The 26,391-nt window shown below is 42.3% G+C and overlaps 1 protein-coding gene across 2 annotated transcripts; it reads right to left on the reverse strand.

The window, feature by feature from the left end:
* Positions 1-237: 237 nt before the first annotated feature.
* Positions 238-19,470, reverse strand: Znf449 (zinc finger protein 449). 2 transcript variants are annotated; one of them, XM_027433389.2, is made up of 5 exons: positions 19,321-19,470; positions 17,241-17,686; positions 15,410-15,614; positions 3,393-3,506; positions 238-3,210 (listed from the first exon to the last, which is right to left on the reverse strand). In XM_027433389.2, the coding sequence occupies exons 2-5, from the start codon at positions 17,592-17,594 to the stop codon at positions 2,327-2,329; spliced, it is 1,557 nt and encodes a 518-aa protein (XP_027289190.1). In that variant the 5' UTR covers positions 17,595-17,686; positions 19,321-19,470; the 3' UTR covers positions 238-2,326. The 2 variants fall into 2 exon arrangements, with proteins under 2 accessions (XP_027289190.1, XP_035305885.1); XM_035449994.1 differs by lacking the exon at positions 19,321-19,470 and adding an exon at positions 18,851-19,059.
* Positions 19,471-26,391: the final 6,921 nt, after the last annotated feature.

Consider the following 26,391-nt stretch of genomic DNA (forward strand, 5'->3'; position numbering starts at 1 on the left):
TACAGGATGCTTTCTACCCTGTATAAATCTACTCATGATACAGAGGAGGGAAGGATACAGTTCATATTATGATCGCCACTAATCCAGCTTGCTACACATAGCACTAAGGTTACAGTCAGAAAAGTGATACCATTGTGGGATGGGCATAGAGAAGTCTACTGGGGTGCTTGCTGCCCCTGCTTAGGAAGTAGCTCTAAGATATTCAAATGATTATTGAATTCAAGAGAATCAAAAAGATCATATATACATTTCCACTTTATTAAAATAGTGTATAAATACAGAGCAGTTGGGCACATCCATTTCTAAGGCACTGTTCTGGTTTGAATGCAATTCCACAAGAGAGAGAGAGAGAAGCCATTACATTCTGTACTTTTAATCTCTACATTCAGACTCCTCCTATGTGGCTGGGGTCTAATCTTAATCCCAGATTTATTAGCAGCATCATACAGGGACCTGGATGCCAAGAATTAAAGACACATCCTGGCTCTGGCACTTCATATGATTTGGCACTTAATTACAAGCTCTCTTGTATTGTTCTTCATTTGTTTCCCAACTCTTGTTTAATTAGAGATATTATAAACTCTTTGAGCCTTACACATGAATTCTGTTTTGTTACTAGCTTCCATTAAGACTAGAACAGGACAAGTTAGGCACATGATACATACCCGCCAAATACTTATATATCACTTCAAAGAACTTGAATGCAATGAAGAGACCTATTTTCCTTAGTTATACTTTAAAGATGACTGTGTATCTTCATATAGGGAATATATTTGAATGTCCCACTTCTTGTATCTAATAACAAGGACTAAGCTCAACGAGTATTTTCACATATCAACAACTTTAATTCATAATGACTTTCTCCCTTACTATGAGATTTGAGTTGTTACTATGATTACATGAGAACATTTATATAAGTAGCAACTCTGTATGTGTATGAATGTGTGTGATAAGTAAAATTCAAAAAGGTTAAGAATCACTAGGTAATTCATAATATGTGAATTAGTGACCTTCCCCTCTTAAAATGGTGTGTGTGTGTGTGTGTGTGTGTGTGTGTGTGTGTGTGTGTGTGTGTGTAAGTATAATTAAAATTCAGAGGCTGCAAATCACTAAGTAACCCACAAATTATGTGAATTAGTGATGATGTCCTTGAAATGATGTGTGTATAATACAAAAGATGTATATTTTCAAATAATTTTTTTATAAAATCCTGGCAACTGTAAATCACTAGGTTTAGAACTACAGGACTACACTGATAGCTACAGACACTGGTTTAAGGCGATGTGTCCCACGGGATCCTTGCAGAATATTACCACAAGTAATATTTTCATGTGTACATGAAAGATCCCGGGGTCAAATAAGTTTGGAAAGCACTGAACTACAAGAGGCACCCTAGCCTCCTTTCCTAAACCAGGGCCTTTCCCAGAGTCTCATATGCTGATGTGCTTAACAAATCTATGAAGGACAAACAGCTACAAGCAATTCCCAAAATTATTTGCAGAAAAAAGCATTATATAACACATACTTAGGGAGACACTGAGTTAGAAAATGATACAATTTCAAAAGCACTGAAATAAACATGAGAGAATACCAAGGCAGAATGAAAAAACACAGATACTTATTCTTCAGTCCATCTAAATAAAGTTACATTCTACTTGTACAACTTTAACTGCAAGTTATTTCCGCTCGACTTAGCAAACAGTTACAAGCCTAGAACTCTACTTTAATCACCATCACCAGACGGTCAACTAAGCAGAGCAGGGAACGCCACAAAAGTCCAAACTTAAAAATCACAATTCCAAGCATAAAACTGTAAATGGAAACAAGCCTGTTCCTTAGGCCAACGACACCCTCTTCCTTCTAATCCCACTGAAACATTTTTATTGTTTGACAAAATTCGCTGCCTCGTTTCTTGGCACATGAGGCACATCTATCTAAATGGTTGCTTTCATATGGTTGTCTTTAATAATTATACAGGACAACAAGTGTGGTAGTGCTATAGCAGACAGTGTTGTTCATCCATTGTATTGGTTCTACCTATAAACAACTGCCACCATTTATATGCTTTGTGTCTATGCTTATCAAATAGTTGCCTTGGAACCAAAAAATTCCACTGCAATTAGACAACAGAAAAAGACAGAGTGTATTAAATTCAGAAAAAAACTGTAAGACTAGATACACACTCTCGAGCTCTTACACTTTGAAAGATGGTTTTGAAAAATAGCACCCCTCAAAGCTGTACTTATAAGTTCAGAGCAAAGGCTTCTAAGATCAACAGCTACTGCAGGCTCCAATGTTAACTTTGACCTGCTTCTCTTAACCATTCTTAAAGAAGTCCTCTAAAGTGTGTGACCTGGTGCATGATAAGGCCTGCTCGCTGCCTGAAGCTTTTAGAACAATGACTACACTTGTATGGCTTTTCCCCTGTGTGGATTCTTAAATGAATTACAAGGCTTGGTCTCTGTCTAAAGCTTTTCCCACAATAACTACATTTAAAAGGTCTCTCCTCTGTGTGTGTTCTCTGGTGCAAAGTAAGCGCTGTCAGGCGACTAAAACTTTTCCCACAATTATGACATCTATGAGGCTTTTCACCTGTATGAGTTTTCAGATGTCTTTTGAGACTTGATCCATGACAAAAGCTCTTTCCACACTCAAGACATTTATATGTTTCTTCTTCAGAATGGGTTCTCTGGTGCCCAATAAGGTGTGAGCGCCGAGTGAATCGCTTTTTACAGACAGTGCATTCATAGGGTCTCTCTCCTGTGTGAAGTCGCTGATGTCGATAAAGGTCAGAGCTCCTCAGGAACCTTTTCCCGCACTCAGGGCATTTGTGAGGCTCCTCTCCTGAATGAATTCTCTGGTGCCCGGTAAGCTGTGACTTCCGAGCGAAGCATTTTCCACACTGAGGACATCGGTGAGGTTTCTCCCCAGGACTCTTTTTCTTTGGAGGCTTCGGGTTGAGAGGTTCTTCCAAGTTGGAGCTCTCAGGTGTCTCTCCTAGAGAAGAGTTCTGAGGCTCCACAAGTTTTGTTAGATCTGTCTGTAAATCCTCTGGGGATGGCTCCCATTGATTTTCTAATTGCACATAGTCTTTTTCCAGAATGGGCCCATGGAGAGCATTCCCTTCTAAAGTTACAACAAATGGGTACATGGTTTCCAGTTTCTTCTCTTTTGAACTATCTTCTTCATTTTCTATTCCCATCTCAAAACCTGAGAAGAAATAGGAACTGAAGATGTGATTGTGTTTGGAAAAAGGGGAAAAAGTGAAGGAAAGTAAATAGTGAATGTAAATAGTGAATGTAGGAATTCCTAGACACACTTCCAAGCTCTTTGCCCCCATGACTGCTGGTTCTTCCCCTTCTTCCTGAGACTAGAAATGAGCCATTACTTACCAATCTTGGAATCAAGCAACTGTTTCATTTCTTTGGGATCCTGTAACTCTTTCACCCATGGCTCTTCTCTATGATCCAATGGGAAGTTCATGTCAAGCTTTGGTAACTGATAACCTGGTCACAGAAGCAAAAAGCGAGAAACATGACAGTGTGGCTTATCAAAGGTGTTTCTAGAATACAGGCTGATTGCATGGATACATGGGCCTCCTCATGCCCGTTTCCTCCACAATTATTGTTCCTTCATCTGGAGTCACTTCGAAGAGGGTGTTTTCAAACAATAAAACAACGAATGGATCGTGTGCTGAAAGCAATGTATTAGTTCTGTACTGATTTTGATAATACATTTATTTGTGCTAGAGCTAAAATATGGAGTAAATCTTTACAAAATGTTGGTATACTAAAAACTTGGAATTACTGCTATTGAGTGCTTAGAGAAGAGCAGTCTAAACATACATGTCAAAGAAGAGTGCTATAAACATGTGTCAAAGAAGAGGGGTGTAAACATAGGTGCTAGGAAATTGCTTACTGGAATAAACTCATTTGATACCTTCACAGAAGCATTTCCATTTTATTGAACTTAATTGGCAGCAACAAAAAGTAGTCTATGTTTCAGCAAGTCTAGAAAATGCATTGAAAAATAAATAATGAAAATGAACTGCTAGGCAGTGTTTTTGTCTAACATCTGAAGTACTACTTTCTCTCTGCCATATCCAGCCTTCATTGGCACCATATTTTTCCTACCTCTTTTTCTCCATCCTCACTGCTGGGCACAAATACTGCTCTGCAGTAATATTTGGTATGGAAATGAGCTAACAAATAGGCTGATGATTAAATGTTAGAATTATTAAAATAGCACACACAAGCAAATACTAATCCAAAGGAAAGTTTGTATTTTAGATTAACACATGAGAAATGGACAGAGATTCCTTGTTTGTTTTATCAAGAAAAGACAAGATGTTTCCATTTTGAGACTAAGAAATGAAAGCTGGGACTCAAATGGATTTCTGTGCTGGGTGTAATTCTAGGCTGAGATAGAAGGATTGCAACTTCCAGGCCAATTGTGGCTACGGAGTGAGGCCCTGCCTCAAAAAGAAGAGAAACATAGTTCAAAATTAACTATTTGATTTTTGTTTGGATTTCAAAGTTAAGATGAGATGAAGGGAAAATATGGAATAGATTTTCAAAAGCTGAGGGTCACGGCTCAGAGAAAAGCTGCTGTGAGGAAAGGAAGGGCATGAACTAAAACTCGGAAGAGATTAACAAGCTGATACATAAAATAATGATTCAAGAACACACCAAGATAGTGATTATACCCACCCAATACCCAAGTTCTCTTGGGCAGAGGATTGAAACAGCCAGAGAAGGGCTAACTAGCCTTGGAGGTAGCTGGTGTTAGTTGTGAAAAGAGAGATATGTGAAAATACAGATCCTTCTGGAGAGAACAGAGGACAAGAAAAAGCATCCCTGTACATGGTAATGGTTCAGCAGAGGGTGGAGGCTGGAACAAAGAAAAGGAGAAACTCAGAAACCATAATCTTTGCCAGTACTTTTCCCTACTTCCGACCAGATTGTCATGTTGCAGTATTAGGAAAGCCATCTTAAAGTCTTATCTGAAATGTGTTAGGATAACACAGAAACCCACATTAAAACCCACAAACTAATCATCAGGCTACTGGAAAAGACTTAACCAAAGTCACTGAAAGCTCTATGCCATGTCCTTTCTCTCTATTCTTTTTTTTGGGTGGGGAGTTGAGACAGGGTTTCTCTGTGGCTTTGGCGGCTGTTCTGGAACTACATGTTGTAGACCAGGCTGGTCTTGAACTCACAGAGATCCCCCTGCCTCTGCCTCCTAAGTGCTGGGATTAAAGGTGTGCACCACCACCGCCCAGCGTTTATATATAGCACTTGAATTTTTAGCCAAAGTAACAAGGCAAGAGAAAGAAAGTGAATCAAACAGAAAAGGATAAAGCTAAATTGTCCCTATTTGCAAATACATTTTTTTTTTTTGGTTTTTCGAGACAGGGTTTCTCTGTGGCTTTGGAGGCTGTCCTGGAACTAGCTCTTGTAGACCAGGCTGGTCTTGAACTCACAGAGATCCACCTGCCTCTGCCTCCCGAGTGCTGGAATTAAAGGCGTGCGCCACCAATGCCCAGCTGCAAATACATTCTTACATTTAAGACTCTAAAGAGGGAAGAATCTATGATCTGATACAATTTCAGCCAAGTGGCAGGGTACAAACAAAAGCAACAAAGAAGATCCAGTAGCTTTTTTTTAAAAAAAAAAAACAGTACTGACCTTGAGAAGGAAATGCAATGCCATCTATTATACCATCAAAAAATACTAGGAGCTGGGTAGTAGTGGCACATGCCTTTAGTCTCAGCACTCGGGAGGCAGAGGCAGCCTGATCTCTGTGAGTTTGAGGCCAGCCTGGTCTACAGAGAGAGTTCCAGGACAGCCAGGGCTACACAGAGAAACCTTGTCTCAAAAAAAAGAATACTAGGAATAGGGGCTGGAAAACGGCTTAAGCAGTACTTCCCTGCACTTAATATCAAGAAGCATACAACTGCTTGTAACTCCGGGTCAGAGGCACCTGATACCTTTTTCTGGCCTCTGCAGGAACTGTATTTATATATGCCAATGAATACATAATTAAAAAATATTTTAAGTACCTAGGAATAAACCTAACCAAAGAAACTGAGGAATATTCTAGAAGATTGAGCAAATTCTGTGTTCATAAATTAGCAGAATTAAAATTGTAAGAATGGTACTGTTACCCAAAGTGGTCTGCTGGTTAAATGTAATCTTCAAAATTCAAATTATGTTTTTCACAGAACTAGAAATCAACCCTGAAGTTCATATAGAAGCACAAAAGATACAAATAGTTAAAGCAATCTTGAGTAAAAAGAATGCTGGAGGTATCACAATACCTGGCTTCAAATTATACTACAGAACCATAGTGACAAAGTTGCCAAAACTGTAACTTGGAGGAAAAAATATTTCTTCAGCAAATGGTACCTGGAAGACAGAATATCCACATGTAAATGCTACTTTTTTGTTTTGCTTTGTTTTTCAAGATGGGGTTTCTCTGTGTAGCTCTGGCTGTCCTGGAACTTGCTTTGGAGACCAGGTTGGCCTCGAACTCAGAGAAATCCTCCTGCCTCTGCCTCATGAGTGCTGAGATTAAAGGCATGTGCCACACCCAGCTTCCACATGTAAATAATTAAGACTTTATCCCTACCTCTCATGCTACTGAAAATGAATTTGAAATGGTTCAAAGAAGCCAGGCAGTGGTGTCACGTTCATTTAATCCCAGTGCTCCAGGACAGCCAGGGCTACACAAAGAAACCCTGTCTCAAAAGAGAAAGAAAGAAAAGATCAAAAACTTTATGTTAGATCTGATACATTTATACTACTAGAAAAAAATGGTAAATATGTACTGATATAGGTATCAGTAAAACCTTTCTGAAAATAACTCCAATATCTTGGAAAATAATACTAACAATTGGCCAGTGGGATCCTATTAAGGTAAAAAAAAAAAAAAAAAACCCTTATGAACAGTAATGGAAACAATTAACAGAGTAATGAAATAGCTTAAAGAATGTGTAAAAATAAAGCTTTGCTATTCATCTGAGAGGGTTACTATCCAGTGTATATATAAAGAACTAAAAAAGGAAAGAAACAGCAAAGAATAAACAAAATAAGCAATAAATGGACAAGTGAACTGAACAGATGCTTTTAAAAGTATGAAGTAAAAATGACCAACCAGGTGTGGTGGCTTATGACTGTAATTGCAGCACCTGGGAGTCTGAGGTAGGAAGACTGCCATTTGTTAGAAGCCAATTACGTGTATATTCTTCTGTTCACATGCACATCTTAGATTTTTACGGACATAACATTTTCGATAATATACTGTTATAACTGTAACTCGGATGTGTAGCTGTTGTATAGCAATTTCCTCTAAAATTGAACATTCCATTCTGCAGGGAAGACTATTAGACAGAAGGAAAACAACCCAGGAACTCACTGAAATTGACCAGATTCACTCTTCCCCTTCTTCCCAGGAGTAAACAAGCCAAGCTACAAAGAACATTTTCAGACAAGCCGAGCTGCCAAGACCCTGAGAGCAGACCTGTTACTGGAGTTTCTTTCTTGTCCCAAAAGATCCTGAGCCCCTTAGCCCCAAATAAGCACAAAAGACGCTATATTAATTATAAAACTGTTAGCCAATGGCTAGGGCTTCCTCTTGGCTAGCTTTGTGTTAATTATTAACCCATAACTACTAATCTATGTATTTCTACATCTGGTGTGTCCTATCCTCTTGGTACCTCCATGGCATCTCTTTTCTTCGCACCTTTCTGCCTACCTTTCCCAGAATTCCCCTCTTCTCCTAGCCCTACCTATCTTCCTGCCTCTATTGGCCACAGTGTTTTATTCATCAGTCAATAAGAGAACCATGTAGGCCATCCCCCATCACAGACCAGCTGCCTGGAAGAAACAGAAAGCAGCAGAACTGCCTGAAGACGTTTCCAATAATGGAGGCAGCTGGACGACACTCTCCAACTTGTTGAGCTGCCTGCAGGCTATGCAGTGTGCTCCAGGTTCCCAGCTTTGTGAGCTGTCACCTGTACTGGGATGGACTTTGGTGATGCAGCTGTCTTTCAGTCATTTCTGATTCTCTAAGTCACCTCTCATCCATATTCCTGCGACACCAATAAAACTCAGTGGAGCACCAAGTTTCTCTTTGGTGATAACTAAACTTTGGTCTGTTCTGGGTTCCCTGTCTGGGGTGAATAGACATGTGTGTAGTGTCTCCACAGGAAAAGTCTTGTCACACAATAAAGTCATTTCCTAAGAGCTCTTTATTGTTATTTAATTCTTTGTTAAATTAATGAGTGGATAATTTTAGTGATTTCTACCCCCAGTAAGCTAAGCGTTATAAAACAGTTGATCTGACAGGACTTCTTCGTTGTCAGTATGGAATGACTGGTATTTCTGTAGGGCAGCAGAGAAAATAGACAAAGAAACAATAACTAGAATTCTTTAAGTACACTGAAAAAGAGTCACCTAAGTGTCTAGGAAGCTCATTGAATTTCAAGCAGAATAAATACAAAAGATCCACAACCACACCATAGCAGGGCAGTGAGGGGGGAGAAGGGAAGAGACAGAGGGAGAGAGGGAGAGACAGGGGGAGAGAGATGGAGAGAGGGAGAGAGAGAGAGGTAGAGGGAGGAAGAGAGAGAAAGGGAGAAAGAGGGAGAGAGGAAAAAGGGAGGGAGGGAGACAGAGAAAGGAAGAGGGAGGGGGAAGGGAGAAAAGGAGAGAATGGGATGGGAGAATAGGAGAGGAAGAGTGGGAGAGGACAAAGAAAAGAGATATAGGGGGGAGGGAGAGGGGGGAGAGAGAGTGAGAAACAGGGAGAGAGACAGAGACATAAAGTGTGTGTGTGTGTGTGTGTGTGTGTGTGTGTGTGTGTGTGTGTGTGTGTGTGTGCTCGTGTGTAAAACCTTGGAAATCAGAAAAATGAGCCACCAATTACAAGTGAACTCCTATTTCAGGAGAGATTAAAACTTAGTAGATTAAAGTTAATAGAGGGACTACTATAAGGGCTCAGCAGGTAAAGGCCCCTGCTGCCAAGCTTGATGACCTAAATTCAATTTCTGGGATACATGTAGTAGGTCCAGGAAGTTTTACACACAGACATATAAATAAATGACTGTAATAAAAGTTTTAAAGTTAGTACAGAGCAAATTTACTAAGACATTAAACCCCAAATTAGTTAGAGATTTAATTACACCAATTTAGTTTCAGATGAAACTCTTGAGTTCTCATTAGAAGCAAGGGAGGCTAAGATGCAATGGGGTGACACAGTCAAAGTGCTTAAAGAAAAATGAAAACTGTTAACTAAGAATCCTACATTGGAGTTGGAGAGATGGCTCAGAGGTTGAAAGCACTTATTGCTCTTCCAGAGGACCCAGGTTCAATTCCCAGCATCCACATAGCAGCTCACAACTGTCTGTAACCCTTGTTCCAGGGGATTCGACACCCTCACAAGACAGATATGTAGACAAACCATCAACGCAGGAAACATATAAATAAATAAAGAGAAATAAAGGAGCCGGGCGTTGGTGGCGCATGCCTTTAATCCCAGTACTTGGGAGGCAGAGGCAGGCGAATCTCTGTGAGTTCAAGGCCAGCCTGGTCTCCAGAGCGAGTGCCAGGATAGGTTCCAAAGCTACACAGAGAAACCCTGTCTCGAAAAACCAATAAATAAATAAATAAATAAATAAAGGAAAAATGAATCCTACATTCAACAAATCTGTCTTTCAGAAATGAATATGCAGTAAAGATATCCCTGAAAAACAACACAGAATTCATTGCTAACTGACTTGCCTGAAAACAGTTAGATAATGTTAAAAATAGTAAGGGTAGTCCCTTGGTCTGAAAGAGAGAGACTCTGAGATAGTAACTACAAATGAAAGTAGCATATAATTAGAAAAGGCATTATAAATCAAAGGTCTGCTTCTTTTGTCTCAAAACTTTTAAGGAAACAAGTTCTGTGGCATGCAGAAAGGTAATATATTTGTCAACAACAGCATATATGAGGCAGGTGAGAAAAAAATCTGCACACAGCTAATAAATGAGTAGAGTTGCCTGCTCAAATCCATCCATAATGATAAATAATGTTTACAAAAAGCTGTAATGTATTTGTCTTCCTTTCCCCCTTTTGTGTTTTTTTAAATCCTTAAAACTACGTGTAGTAATAATTATAGCAGTGTATTGTGGGGCTTATACCAGGTTTGCTATAATAATATGATTACAATCCAGAAGTAATGAATACAAACCTGCCGGGTGGTGGTGGCATACCGCTTTAATCCCAGCACTCAGTAGGCAGTGGCAGGCGGATCTCCGTGAGTTCGAGGCCAACCTGGTCTACAGAGCAAGTTCCAGAACAGGCTCCATAGTTACTGAGAAGCCCTGCCTCAAACAACAACAACAAAAAGAAAAGGAAAACAATACAGACATATTAAGGGACTAATATTTCTGTATTTTAATGACATTGTTAATACAACTCTGAACTGATAAGTTGAAGCATAAAAGGTAGACTGCAATCATTTACTTAAGAATTAATTTAGAAATAGTGAAAGTTCATAAAGCAAGTAAAATGCTATATTATAAATATTCACTTCACACAAAAGGAAGCAGTGAGAAAGGGGGAAACAAAAGATTTATGAGACATATAAAAGATTAAGTAAATGGCACATATAATTCCAACTATACACTAATCAGACTAAATAAGTAAATGGCATATATAATTCTAACTATATACTAATCAGACTAAGTATGAGTGGACTAAATAATTCGATAGAAAGGCAAAGTTCAGATTGTAGTTTTGCATTCCTATTTGTTTGGTTTCTTTTGTATTTTGAGACAGGGTCTCACTATGTAGTCATGGCTGGCCTAGAACTTGCTCTGTAGACCAGGCCGGCCTTTAACTCACAGAGATCTGCCTGCTTCTGCCTCCAAGATGGAAAAGGGGATATTCTACAAATATTATTCATAAGACAGTTAGGCAACTATTTATAAGGTGTATCATTTTATAGTGAGTATAAAACCATACAGAAGCTATCATAATAAACAAGGTAAGTATGTTTGTAAGCTATATGGTTAATACACAAAATCAACAGTAATTATACTTTCAAAGGACAAGCCAAAACACACTGAATAAGATAGTTCCATGCGTGATAACGTTAATAAGACTAAAATAATTTAAGAACAAATTTAATAATGTCTGTGTAAAATTTATACTTTGAAAACTATAAAACACTGTTGAAGACACCTGACAAAGTCAAAGTAAATAGAAACTGGTCTCAGGTTCAGGCATTAAAAAATGTACTATCATTTATATAGCAGTACTCTCCTACCTGTCTTCAGACTTAACACAACCCCTCATAGTGATCCAACTGACTCTAAAATGTAGTAAAACCAACAAGAAGCAATACAATGTAAATGTAGTCCTTTCTTGAGAATAGATGTCCAATGCTATCAGTCCAACAATAAACCTAGGGACCTTTGGTCATAAGGACATTCAATGCAAAATGGACAGGTTTTTTACTTTTAGGACTTTCATGAAATCACATGGTGGCATCTAGATAACTACACACAAGTAAATGGTGTCACCCTCACGTGCTATTAAATCATTGTTGCAGAGGAATCCAATTTTAAATGCAAGAAAGAAAGAATGGATAAGTGGTTGTTTTACGATAAGCCTTCGAGGGTCATTTTACAGTCTTCCCTTCATCAAGTGATATTTTCTTTTTCCCCTTTAAGTGTGGGTTGGATCTGTGACTTTGTCCTAATGAGGATATTGCAGAAGTGATGGTGTGTGACTGGGTTACCAACAACACTGTGGCACATATCTTGCTTTCCTTTCAATCATCTGCTATGAGAGAAGCCTGCTGCCTGTGCTGAGGACATGCATATGGAGAAGTCCCCTTAGCAAGGAATTGAGTGTTCTGCTAGTTTGCAGACACTCAGCCAGGAACACTGTAAACCCCCTGGAAATTCCTGGCTCCTAGAAATTGTTTTTTTTTTAAATCACCCCCTCTTCTCATTTTCTCCTTTAAGCTGCTAAACTTCAGAGCTCATTTATAATTGTAGAATATGGTGCAAAAGAAGTAATACAGTGGAGTGTAATATAAATAAAAAATTGGAGGTTAACAAATAGGTACTTCAAGAATGTTCTCATGCTATGTTCAGTGGATCATTGTCCTAAGCCCCACTTAGCAGCGGTCATGGCACACAGGCTCTGCTGCTCAATGAGGTATCATCTCTATAGCTGGGCATTAAATATTACTTATATTAACACTTAATGTAACAGGAAATTCTGAAGGAATTGCAGTGACAACAACCTCAGCTAGTGAGACAGCTCATGAGGCAAAGCTGTTTGGCCACGGGTGTGAGGATCCAAGTTTGACACTAGGAACTCACATGGTAGGAGAAAGCCGACTCCCGAAAAGTCTCTTCTGACACGCACACGTGCATGCACACGAGCATATGCACACACACAATCATAAACAAATAGAAACTCATTTGAATGAAAACACCCTTTTCAGGCTGGAGAGATGGCTCAGTGGTTAAGAGCATGCACAGCTCTTGCAGAGGTCCTGGGTTCGTTTCCAGCAATCACATCAGGTGTTCACAACCATCTGTGACTCCAGCTTCAGGGAAAGTAATACCCTCCTCTGGCCTCCATGGGACCCTGTTATCCACACTCAGACAAACACACATGCACCCATTTAAAAAAAATTAAGCCAGGCGGTAGTGGCGCACACCTTTAATCCCAGCATTCAGGAGGCGAGGCAGACGGATCTCTATGAGTTGGAGACCAGCCTGGTCTACAGAGCGAGTTCCAGGACAGCCAGGGATACACAGAGAAACCGTGTCTCGAAAAACAAAACAAAAATAAACAAAAAGAAACCTTCTAATGCTTTCCAGATGACTTGTATTTACATTTTAAATTTTCATCTCTCAAATCCTTCATCACACCAAAAGGGTCTGTTCTTTGACATCTTTCATGTACTCAAAGTGAAATCTCATTAACTGAGTCTAAAAATCCAAAGCTTTAGGCAATTGAACATGTGTTCCAGTTCTGAGGCGCTAATTTGGATCCATTTTCTAAGTTATAGTTTGTTTAATACAGTTTAAGCTCTCAGGGCTAGTATCTCTGTTTTTACTTTTATTTTTCTTTCTGATTGCAGATAGTCTACAGTATCCCAAACTTCCAGTGTGTCAGGCATAAAGTTAAGTGAGGAAACTGTTTTTAAAATATTTAGTTTATGTGTGTGTGTGTGCACACCTGAGTGTATGAGTGTGCACCGTGTGTGCAGGAACCTGTGGAGGCCAGAGGAGGCCGCTGGATTGCATGGAGCTAGAATTATACGAAATTGTAAACTGCTATGTGGGTGCTGGGAATCAAACCTGGCTTTCTCCAAGAGCAGTAAGCTCTTAAGCACTCAGCCATCTCTGCAGCCCCAAATGAGGTGATTTTTTGTTTGTTTTTTTCAAGACAGGGTTTCTCTGTGTATCCCTGTCTGTCCTGGCACTCGCTGTGCAGACCAGGCTGGCCTTGAACTCAGCGATCCACCTGCCTCTGCCTAAAAAGTGCTGGGATTAAAGACGTGCGCCGCCACCACCACCTGGCTAAATTTAAACTTCTTAACAGAATATGAAATGAAGGCAATATAAAGACTAGAATATAAATGACAAATATTATATAGTATTGCTTCAACTAGTATGTATAACTATGGACTTTCAGTGGGTTTTTTTTTCATTTCACCATCACTTAAAAATATTCTGGCCTGGTGTGGTCATACTGTACGCTTACCTTGACCTATGAAAGCCAGTCTTCCTCTGAGTTCTTTATGCCATATACCCAGGCCATGGGCCAGAGACCTAGGCAGCATCTTTCACCTTTCTTGTTCATTCCCAGTCAGTCAATCACAGGACCTAGGTTTCACATTTGCTAAATATTTTTGGAATTGCTGTTTCCTCTCCACCATTAGCACCTTGGCTTATCTGCTCCTATCGGCCCCTCACAGTGCAAATGCAGGAGTCCTTTCTGCCCCTACAGCTTCTGTACACGGTGCTCCATCTGCTCAGATTCCTCTCCCCTCTCATTTGCACTGCTTGCTCAGCCGGCCCATTCTGGTCCCTTTCCATAGATGTTTCCCCTAACTCCCTTCTCCTCTTAGCTGGTGGTAAGGTGACTCTCCTATGTGTGTCATTGTCATCCTATACCCTCTAGGATTACTTTCCATATCATATATGGAAAGCATCACTTGGCTCCCAAACTTTGAGCTCCAGGATGGCTAAGGCTGCTTTTCTGCTTTGTGTACCAACAAGTCCCCAGTGTCTGGCCTGGCTCTTCATAGGTGCTCCTAATGCTGCCTGAATTCATATGACCTTGTAAAAAGGAACTCTAGGCCTTAGCTTCTGCTGGTTATTCATGCATCAGGCATTTCTATTTTGTAACTTGGGTTCTTGTCACTGATTTCCATTTTGTTGTTTTTGTTGTCTCAGTATTGTACAGTTTAGTCCAAGTGTCAACATGGTCTAGATATACCCATAGGAGTAAGGGTTACAGCCACACTTGAGCCAAATCTTTCATGGGAGTGAGGGGGAAAATTGTGTGAAAGAAACCCAAAGGGAAGGAAAACAAGGGCATGCAAGCTACGTGGCCCAGCTGCCTCTCTCCAGTGGACCGAGCTCCTTCTAGAACTCACCCAGAGCCAGTGGGCTCCAAACATTAGTGTGTGCAGCACTTCTATGGATTAAGCTGATGGAAGAGGTCTTCCCACCACATTCTGGAAACACTATTCTAGTTTGGGATTTTATGAAATTGACATTTTTTTGAGAGAGAGTTTCTCTGTGTATAGCCCCGGCTGTCCTGGAACTTCCTCTGTAAACCAGGCTGGCCTTGAACTCTGAGATCCACTGCCTCTTCCTCCTGAATGCTGGTAATAAATAAATGCCACCACAGCTCGGTGAAATTGACATTTTTTCACCTCCTATAAGTAACTATATCCTTTTTAAGGATCTGAAGAGAGCATATTACAAAGTACCCTACTAGAATGGGGCTGTCTATACCATAAAAGCACTCTAACCGAATACGGCTTTCTATACCATCCATAAAAGCAACTGGCCCTTTGGATCTCACATCACAAAATCTGGTGGACAACTGTGTTCTTACCAAGGATCTGAACTCCCACAAGAGGCTTTCCCAGATAACATTCTTGGTAAAAAGTCCCTTGGGTAAAGCCATCACTCCAACCAGCTCCCAAGGACATCATTCCTTGTTGTTCCTAGAAAGAGATGTCCTCCTCCTTCTCAGCCCTCCACTTCTTTATGTCAGTGGTTCAGTGCTATTGGGAGATCAGTATTTCTAACTCAAACAGAAACCTCAAAGTTCTTTAGTTCTCAAGCAGAAACCCAGAACTAAAAGAAAACCCTTGCCTTACCAGGGTCCAGAAAGGACTGGCATTCAGCATCAGCACTGTAGTTCAGATCCTGTGGTCCTGGTTGTGGAATCCAGGCCTCTGGCACTGGGGGCTCCTGGACAGGTTCCATTACTTGCAGTTCTGGTGCATCCAGGTGCAAGTTGGGTGGCATGGGTACTGTTCCAACTGGTGCCAGTTCTTCCAAGAGCATGTCATCCATGTCGATCTGAGAGAGAGGCCAAAAACATCACTCCAAAGTTTAGACTCCACTGGAAATAAGCCACTTTACCACTTTCTAAGTCAGCCATTGCTCCCCAACAGTCCCATGAGCCACACACGGAGCTTTATAGTCTCCAGGGATTCTAGGAGGCAATGCATTAAAAAAAAAACAACCAAATAAACAAACAAAAATAGGTGAGCTGACTATACCAGTATGTGCTTATTACAACAAAGTACAGGATTATATACAAAGTACCAGGATTCCAACACGAATAATTACTAGTGAGTTATTCCACCTGCTCCTTCCGTCATACAAAGTCTCTTTGGGGAGTGTGCCATTTCACAGCCACAGCTGCTCCAGCTGCACTGTAAATGCATTTAAGTGATCAAGTGCCAGGAGTGCTTTGCAACTCCTGAGATGTGGAGGGGATACCCAGACCTCCCAAAGACAAAATTCTTCTATTTTCTCCCAAACTAGGAAGCTATGGAAAGTAAGGAAAACTACTTCCCCGTACTACCCTAGGGATACAGGGACCTTGGTGACTTCCTATGCAAGCTACTATTTGCAGTGAAGCCAACTGCTGTAGTGACCCCTGTCCCAAGCCCCAGAGATTGTGAATGTCAGATAGAAGCTCTTGTTATTTCTGTTCAGTTTGCCCTGTGCTCACCTATGCCTTCCCTGAACAGGAGCCTCAAGAGGCGGTTCTGAATAGAAGGCAAAAGCGGGTGAGTGGGACTCTTCCTTCAAACCTTCATATAGATGAAAAGAACCTAGCAAGAACCACATCCTGCTGATCAGGTAGAAACCAAATAACTTTTGTATATTATTTTTAGCACTTTTGCACAAACCACAGAAAACCACAGAATTTATTCCCCTTTACCAAGAACGTTTTTGGCCACTTTGTAAAATCACATCACCAGGGACAACACTGCTCATAGCACTGGAACCTTGGTCAGAATTCCTGACTGTCCCATCACAGTAATTGAAAGCAGAGGGGCTGGCATGTGACCACTAAATGATGTCTTCTCATGCAGTGAAGAACACATACACTGTAGAAATGTGTATTAGTTTACACTAAACTATGCTGTCTTCCTCTGCATTCTCTCTAGACTACTTGACTTAATGTCAGTCAGATCATTCTGGAAAGAAACAAATACTAAATAGTTCAGAATGTGTGGGCCACATTTACCCTACTCTCTTCTTCTGTTTTGAAAATAAATTCATTAACAAAGTAAAAACTGCTAGAAATAAAAAACTTAAAAAATGGAAAAAAAAAACACTAGAAACTTAGAGGTCACAATCAGCCATACCATGGCAGGATCTGGCTAGCAAGCCATAGAGTATTGATAACTGTAATTGATGTTTCTAGATAAGCTATGCTGTCTGGAAATTTTAATTCAATAATAATAGCAAATGGGCCATTCTCATATGTGTATCCTAGAGAAGGCATGGGGTCAGAAACAGTGGAGAACCTCAGACCCATATGCTGATTCCAGCAGAAGAGACCATTAGAAAAGTCTCTGGAATAGTCTTGGGATTGTGGAATCAGAGTCAAAATGATGGCTACAGACCCCACATTCTGGGTACCTCTTTTGTTCCCTTAAGAAGAGAGACTGCACATTTTTTTCTCACCTGTGGTTCTGGTATCTCAAGCTCTCTCTGTAAGTCTTCAATGAGTGACACAACTCTTTCTCTATTGTCTGGGCAGTGTTCCCTCACCCAGGTCTCTATTTCTGTGGGCAGAATAGTTAGGAATTGCTCTAGCACAAGCAGTTCCAGGATTTGTTCCTTAGAACGCATCTTTGGCTTCAGCCACTGACAGCAAAGCTCCCAGAGTTTGTTGAAGGCTTCATGAGGCCCAGCAGCTTCTGTGTACTGGAACTGCCTGAAGCGCTGTCGGAAGACTTCGCAGTCAGTGTCATACTCTTGCAGCACAGAGCCCTGATTCAACGAGGCCTGGATTGCACAGCCCAGGGCCACAGCCATCACCTCTTCTAGAATCTTACAGTTTATCTGGGGTCTATCTCTCAGATTCCAGCTTTTTCCTCTCTGTAATAATCTGGGGGAGTCACGTACAGCTGAAGACAGGAAAACAGGAAAAGGAGAAAAAGCAATGGTTACAAGATGGCATACTCACTGTCTTTGCTTTCTCCCACCATGGCTTCAAAGAGCACTTCCCAGTCTCGCTGGTGGTTTTGCAACTCAGATAAAAGCGAGGGAATCACTTCCCAGAACAACATTTATCAATTGTACATACATTTCAAATATTCAGAAAAATCTTAAGTGCTCACCCACAGATCCTCTAGATATGCTGTCCAATAGGACAATAACAGCATATGGTATTTTAAATTTAACTGAAAATTCAATTTACTTTCTCGGGTATGCTAGGTGAAGTTAAGGTGCTCAGTAAATAACATTACCAAAAACACTTCCCTAATATCTTATAGTGACAAAGGTAACTGCCTTTTTATAAGTTCCCGGTGACCTGCTGGGGTTTAATGCTATCCCTAGTCTAATTCCAAGTCGTTTTTCTATATGGGGATCTCAAAAAAAAACATAGTAGGGATCATACAATACTTCGGAAATAACTAAAATTGTCAAAATATTCTTAGTGCAACCTGTGAGGTTACAGGGTTCCTCATATACATGCCTACACAGGGTTCAGGATCTGCACATGCAGATATACTACTGACCCCTCCCCCATCTACATTTACTGAAGCAGGTCCATATATACCTGTCTTATTTAAGATTTCTGAAGAGATTCAAGAGAAAAATTGTCCTGATTCTCTTCCCATTCAGTCATCTGAACCAAAATGGACTGCCTATCACCCGTTACCGTGGCTGTAACCTGTACTTCTGTGCCAGGATTTAGACATAATTTGCTGTGTAATCCTCACACCCAAAAGCCCCTGTCTGCACATAGTGATAGCATCAAGTTCAAAAAATATCCTTCGAGGACCAAATGGCCCAGAAAGTGAATCGCAGCGTGCCTGGCACAAGGTAAGGACTCAAGGGAAGTTTATTGCTGGTCAAGACTCCTTCCCAGGAAGCTTCTAGTTTCCTGAGCCCAGGCATGTAACCGTTGCTGGAGGACATCCAAGGATCTGCAGTCTTTTGGCTGTTGACCCACTTGCTAATCTTCTCCAGCCTCACAGCTGGCTAGCTTTCCCCTGGCTGACCCAAAACCTTCCACCACGTCTACCAGGGAAGTGACCCTCTAGGTTTCCTGTCCTGGGCCCTACCTAGTGAAAACTTCATTAAGGAACAGTGTTGTTTTTTTTTTTTCTTTTTCAAACCTCCTCTCGGTGAATCCACCCTCACAGGGCCTACCCATAAAGCATTCTAAGATAAAGAGGGCACTTGGGGAAACGGCAGGCATGACACGTCCCTGAAAAGCCTAAAAGCTGGTTTTAAATTCCATGCCAATATTAGGGACGTGGTCCCCCAAAGCTCCTGGATGACGATGTCTGACCACCCAGATGGGCACTCCCAGTCTTGCAGGACTCCCAGCAAGGCCTGGCCAGGTCGCAGGGAGCGGCGGCGGGGTCCCTGAACGAATAGGGGCCCGCCGCTCCTCGTTGCTCCTGGAGCCTGGCGCCCAAGGCACATATGAAATTTGCCAGTTTGCGTGGCCCCAGCCTGCAAAAGGAGCCCCGAAACCCGCGCCCGCGCCCCAGGGACAGCCACGCCCTCTGGCCGCTCCGGGACTCACCGCCTCTGCGCCCACGGCTCTCCAAGCTCACCGGCAACTGCTCTGGGCGCAGGCGCGGAGCTGCGTTAAGTACTACATCTCCCGGCAGGCTCTGCGCAGCCCGCTCTTATAGCCCACAAGGATGCTGACGTGGGAATGGCTGGGACTATCCCAGTCTTCCACCTAGCTTCAAGCTGCTTTGGAAGAGCTCCTATTTCCGGTCTTAAAGCTTCTTGGTCCTAGGGGAGTGGGTGGGACTAGGCCTGAGTCCTGAGTCAAGTAAGGACTTCTTCCCAACAGCTTTAGAGTAATGGGTGCAGGTGGGGGAACAACTTTGTTTAAAACAGCCTTGACCCGCTCAGTGATTCTCAGGCCTCAAGGGGGAGGTTCTCGGGAAAGCATTTTTAAAATTCAGATCTCCGGGCCCCCACCCAACCCCCTGGTGCCCTGGAGGTGAAAGAGTTTGGAGCTTAGAGATTTGCATTTTAATAAGTTTTCTGGCATGCTGATTCTGATATGTCTGGTCTGTGTGTCTCAGTAGCCTTGAGTATGCTTTTAGTTTTTTCTCTTGAAGACATGGAGCTTCCATCTAGTGAAACCCTCCCATTCTTCCCCACCTTCAACGTCCACCTGTGGTCTCGAGTTTTAGGATTAGCCCACTGGCACTACTTCAAGTCTTCCAATTGGTCCCCCACTGTTCCTGCCCCTGGAAGCAAACTTCCCCTTCTCAGGATTGGCGTTGAGTTGTGGTGAGACAGTCCAGTGGCCGCTAGATACAACGGTTCTAACTGGAAAACCGTACTCATATTGGGACCAAACTGGGGCTATTGGTTTGTGGCTGCCAGATTTTTAGTGCTAGGATGTTTTTTTTCTGCCCGAGAATCTGTATCTAGACCTGAGTGGGCCCTGAGATAGTGAGGACAAAGCGTCCTGTTCTTGTGCCTCCTTGGGGATCTGTTGGGAAGCAAGACAGACATGGGAGGAGTGGGGTTGTTGGCAGGCACTGAAGACAGCTCCATCCAAGCCAATGTTGTTCTCATCAGCTGAGGGCTGGAGCCCCTGACTCCAAAGTCTCCTGACAGCATGAGTAGCTGATCTCGACCCAAGTAGTATGGGAGCCTGGTGATTCTTTTACTCTGAAAGCCAAATGGAAAGGGTGAAAGGAAACCTGCAGTTGTGCATAGAGGCACAACCTCTCCCTGCTGGACCCAACATCCATCCATCCCTAGATCTAGGCTGGCCACATATGCTTTTGTGAATTGTTTCCAAGAAGTTTTTTTTTTTTATTTTTATTTTAACGAAAAACCCTTAGGCATTACCTGGAGCACTGTCATGGGTGAATTCAGTCTAAGATGTGCATCAAGGATCAGGGCTTGGGGATGCTGATGACAGAGCAGTTAGTTCCTGGCCATCCTGTTCTAGGAAATCCACAGCTAAGTGCAGGTGCTGCACTCAAAGAACTGTGAAGAAGCTACAACTGTTCTTTTGGTGTGTGTGTGTGTGTGTGTGTGTGTGTGTGTGTGTGTGTGTGTGATTTCTTTAGAGAGCACTTGGAAGGCTTGGAGAACAGGTTAAAAGGGGGAGATTTTTCTGCTTTGTAGTTGATCTCAAGGTCTGAAGCAGTTCTGTTTGTTGTCTGGGTTCTACACTCATGTTTTGTTTGTTTTATTTTTTCTTTGTTTTGAGAATTGGTGCTGGGAATTGAACCTAGGACCTCATGCATTCTAGGTAAGCACTCTACCACTGTGCTACATTCCCAGCTTTCTTTTTCTTTTTAAAAAAATAATTATTCTTTGGAAATCTGATGCCTTTATACAATATATTTGTATCATATTAGCCACCTACCGTTTTGTTTTTTATTTTAAACATAATTCTTTATCGATTCTTTGTAAATTTCACATCATGCACCCCAATTCTATTCACCTCCCAGTCCCTCCATATCTGCCCCCACCCCTGCAGTATGCACCCCAATTAAAAAACAAAACAAACAACAAAACCCGACTTCATTCCTCCATCTTTCTAACTCCTCTTCATTCATCCTAGTAACACTGGAAGCTGCAGTGTGTCCGCATGAAGTATATCCCTTTTGTCTAATCAGCCCCACCCCAAAACGTTCATTGCAATGAATCATTGATCTGCTTCAAGGCCTCTAGTTGCTAGTATACCATCATCACTGGGTCCTCATAGAAATTCCTCTCAGATACCCTGTTGCTGCCCCAAGTCATAGAGAACCTTTGGTTATCATTCCACAGGACCGGTCCCTTTGCACACTCCGGCAAGTCATGGATAGGGCAGTTGTTAGGGTGGCCCAGCACAAGGACAGGATGTGGGTCTGGTGGTAGCTGAGCTGGTTGGTCTGGGCCACTGGAACCACCCCCTCAGGAGAGAGGCAGAGCCAGCTCTCCTAGGCCCGTGCCATCATGGCCAGCTCTCCCACACCTGTGGTAAGGGGTAGGTGTAATAGTTGAGCAGCAGATGGCAACTTTGACAGGTTGGTGCCAAGGGGCACCACAAAGTCACACCATGTAACAGAACTCACATGGGAGGTTTATTTGGGGGATTTGCAGAGGTGGCCTCCGAGTGAGAGCAGAAGGAAAGAGAGATGGGCAAGAAGGGCTTGCCTTTTATGAGGGGATATAGCGCACTCACATAGAGAGAATGCTCTACTTAGTGGCTATAGTTCCTATAGTGTCACATCTTGGAAGCTGCTCCTGATGTGTCCTGCTAGGCCACATCCTGAATGTGAGCATTCCTCTCTTTTGTTTATTATAAAAAGGTGAGGAAATAGGAAGGGGTAGCTGGTGAGATGAGAATGGGGGAGGGGTTGCCGTGTTCTCTAGAGTGCTTCTTGTTGTATAGGGGCATTGACATCTTTGGGGGAACCTGAGAAAGCTGGGATGGCGGCCAAGTCCTGGGATAGCTGTGGGGGACCGAATATCCCTGTTATGAAATATTCTGGGTTCAGGCCCTGGCTGACATAAACAGTGATGGCGCCTGGAAACTCCATTGTATTGTTAACACTAGGCTGTAACTTTACCTGGCCTGAGGCCTTATTTTGCATCTGTATGGACCTAAGCATCTGAATAGGCCCTCACCTAGGCGGAGGGCTAGAGATATATATGTGAGTAATGAATGAGGACCAGAGGGCCAGAGAGAGAGGGAGGACAAAGAGAGAAAGGGTTGCCTCGTAGTATTAGCATGGTGGTTAAGGGACACCAGAAAAGATGATTAATAAAGAAATGGCTCTAGTTCCACAACATGGAACTGAGAGCTCTCTAAAGATGACAAGATGCCTGTGTTTGGTCTTTATCGCCGTTGGGTTACTAGAAGCTTCCAAGCCCACACACCCCCACTCAGGTAGAACCTCATGGCTGTCATGGATTAAAGCTGAGGCAAGCCAGGCCACGACAGATAGCTGGCTGTTTCACTGATGTCCAGGCTCTGTGGGATCATCTGGCACTAAGAAAGTGCAAGTCTAGCTGAAGCAGTCTGAGAGTTTGGACTACTTGGGGCTAGACACTTTGAAGCTGACCTGGATGTAGATTTTCAGGAGACCTGGCAGAATGCTGGCAAAGCAAAAGATAAAATTAAGTTTAGGGGAGAGATTTTTTTTCTTAGGTAATTAAGGGAGGTCAATCCCAAGACCAGGAGAAGGTAGGTGAGAGTCCACCATTAGGAACAAGCAGTAGGTTAGGAAACTTAGGCTGTTGATTGACAGTGCTTATCTGCAGTGCAGCTGACAGTGCAGCTGACCTGTTTGAGGAGGATCCAAGTCGACTTCCTGGAGCTTACAAGAAGTTTGTTGAGTTTACAAAAGAGCTAAATTTTAGACACATTAGCATTCCCACTGTTTGTACTCTGTACTGAAACCCACATTTTAGGAAAGGCAGTAGACTCGTGCCTTTGAGTCATAGGGGACCCCAAAATGATTCTGGTTGAAAGTATTAACACTCTTTCCTCTTTCCAGAAAACTGGGTGTATATAGGTTAAATAGATGTTTTTAAGCACAATGAGATGCACTTTTAAGTCTATACTTAAAAAACAACCAATGGGAATTTTAAATCCGGAGTTTGTGACTATGATAATAGCAGTGGCACTCTGCCAGAGCTAGATTAATAGTGGTAGGATAAAGCTTGAGGGGGACCTTGGGTGAGGGACAATGGCAGATTCCATGACAAGCGAGGGTGACAGAGGCCGAGGGTGACAGAGGCAGAGGGACAAACATGCCAGGCAGACAGAGAGCTTAAGTGAGAAGTTTTATTGGAAAGGGGAAGGAGGGGGAAAGAAAGAGAAAAGAGGTAAAGAGACAGAGAGAGGACAGAGGAGAAGAGGGAGACAGGAAAAGTCTTGTCTGCCCAGGGGAACAGCGGGAGAGAGAGCAAGAAGAGAACTGGAAAAGAGCAGAAAGAGAAGAGAATGGAGAGAGAGAAGAGCCGGAAAGAGGGCGGGAAAAGAACAGAAAGAGAAAGAGCAGAGAGAGAAGAGCTGGAAAGAGAGCATAAGTGGGCGGGAGTCTTTCTTTTAAAGGGGTCCTTTGCACCTGCATGAAGACTAGAACCCTAGGCTGACCAGGGTACTGCCTGAATGCATTCTGCCAGGTGACAGGGGCAGGCCAGCATAATGCCTGAATCCTTACAAATAGCTTATCAGAATTTCATTGATTAATGTTAAGACTGTGAACTTTTGGAGTCTTCATATACCAGTTGCATAAGGAGAGAAAGAAATTTGAAACATCTCATTCCTTTATACACCTCAAATCACTTTCTACTTATCACCACTTAAGTGTTTTCATCCTCAGACCTTTATAACTTGCATTTACACACCTTAAAACACCTTCTTAGACACTAAAATATTAGATCCCCAACTTAAGCTTTCATATCTTCACATAAACTCTACACCTTAAAACTCTATCTAATTCACCAGGAGATGCAGATGGTTGATTACTGAGAGCAGTCATTGTAAAGCGAGTTCCTTTCAATAAAGGAATGGTAAAAAGTTTCATTAAAATCTGTTCTGTGAGCTGATCTCTTAGTTCTGAGTGTGGTAACAAGATAAACTGTGTCTAGAGCTACTAGTAGCTCTAGGAGAGATATGTGGATTGAATTTTACACAAAGAAAACTGAGAAGGCGCCAAAGCCGTGGTTGCTGCTGTTAAACTGGCAAAGTCATCACTAGCCTAGTCCGCAAACACCATTAGAGTTCTGATAAGGATAAATTCTACCTGAGTAAGCAGAAGTGCAGACCAAGCAGCTTCCAAAGCTATTAAAAATGACAGTGACTGCCGGGCATCTGTGCTGCACGCCTTTAATCCCAGCACTCGGGAGGCAGAGGCAGGTGGATCTCTGTGAGTTCGAAGCCAGCCTGGTCTACAGAGTGATTGCCAGGATAGGCTCCAAAGCTAAACAGAGAAACTCCGTCATAAAAAACAAACAAACAAACAAACAAAAACAGTGACTTACTGGCTATCTAGACATCTACCTCAGTTCCTCCATGGTCATTGGAGGCAGAAGTCTCAGGTCAGCATCAGTCTTCAGCTGTCAGCCCCAGAAGAATTGGCAGGCTTTCCTGTGGAGGATCTTGTTGGGGGACCAGCCTACCTTGTCTAGGCAAAGCAGTGAAACCAATTCTGAAGTGTCCTGTTGTTCACAGTCTGGGCGGGGTCTTGGCAGCAGTTAACATGAAAGGCAGTTTTTCCTCAGTGGCTGGCATTGTCACATTTAAATCAAGCTCCAAGTGGAGGTTCTTCTGTGCCCACCATGGAGATGGGGTGCTGCCAGGAGCTGGCATGTCTCTCTATCACCAAAGGCATTTTTTAAAGATTTTATTTATTATGTATACAGTATTCTGCTTCCATGTATATCTGCACACCAGAAGAGGGCACCAGATCTCATAACGGATGGTTGTGAGCCACCATGTGGTTTCTGGGAATTGAACTCAGGAAGTCTGGAAGAGCAGTCAGTGCTCTTAACCTCTGAGCCACCTCTCCAGCCCCACCAAAAGCATTTTTATTAAACACTTTAAATGCCATATTCTGCAGAACTCTGAAGCATTTGAGGGCCGCCTATTAGGTATATCTGAATAGACAAACTTTGCTTGTTTCTAGTTCCACACTGGAAAGGCTGTCTCCTGAGAAGGCAAGAAAATGTGACGGGGAAAGATTCCCAGGGTGAAATGGGATCAGGAGAAAAAGGGGCCTGTGACCTGGGGTGGGCCCTATGAGCAGGGACTGAGGGAGACCAGAGGCTAGCACTGCCCTTGACAAACCATGGAACCCCTGTCCAAATCCCCAACTCTGGGAAAAGGAACCTCCCTGGAGCCCAGAAACTCCATTATATAATATATATCATATTTATCAAATACCTTATTTATCAAAGGTATGTTGCCACTTATCTAAATTCTCTAGAAGCTTGGTGTTGAACATTTGACAAAGACATAAATACGTAGATATAAATCTCTAAGTCAGCTTTTGTTAATCTGGATAGACTTTTATAACCTTATTGTTTTTTCGAGACAGGGTTTCTCTGTGTAGCCCTGGCTGTCCTGGAACTCCCTCTGTAGATCAGGCTGGCCTCAAACTCACCGAGATCCACTTGTCTCTGCATCCCGAGTACTGGAATCAAAGGTGTGTGCCACCACCACTGGCATAACCTTAAATGTTTATCTCCATATAGAGTGTAGTCTAAACCAGAGTTGAATTATGTATATAGTATTTTGTAACAAATCTAATCTTATATTTTTATCATCATACAAAATTCCATACAAATCCAAAATATTTGAGACTTGTTGCTTTCTAGTATAAAAGAACATACAATGAACAGAGAGCTCATTAGGACTAAGAAGTGTCATATCACTGTACTCTTTCTTTGAGACAGGGTTTCTCTGTGTAGCTTTGGAGGCTGTCCTGGAACTAGCTCTTGTAGACCAGGCTGGTCTCCAACTCACAGAGATCCCCCTGCCTCTGACTCCTGAGTGCTGGGATTCAAGGCGTGAGCCACCATGGCCCAGCGTGAACGTACTCTTTAAGCTTGTAAAAGATGCTAGCCACGTGGCTACCTACATCATGTTGAGGTCACCAGCCAAAATGGAGGAGAT

Source organism: Cricetulus griseus, chromosome X (assembly GCF_003668045.3).
Source record: "Cricetulus griseus strain 17A/GY chromosome X, alternate assembly CriGri-PICRH-1.0, whole genome shotgun sequence".
NCBI classification, from domain to species: domain Eukaryota; kingdom Metazoa; phylum Chordata; class Mammalia; order Rodentia; family Cricetidae; genus Cricetulus; species Cricetulus griseus.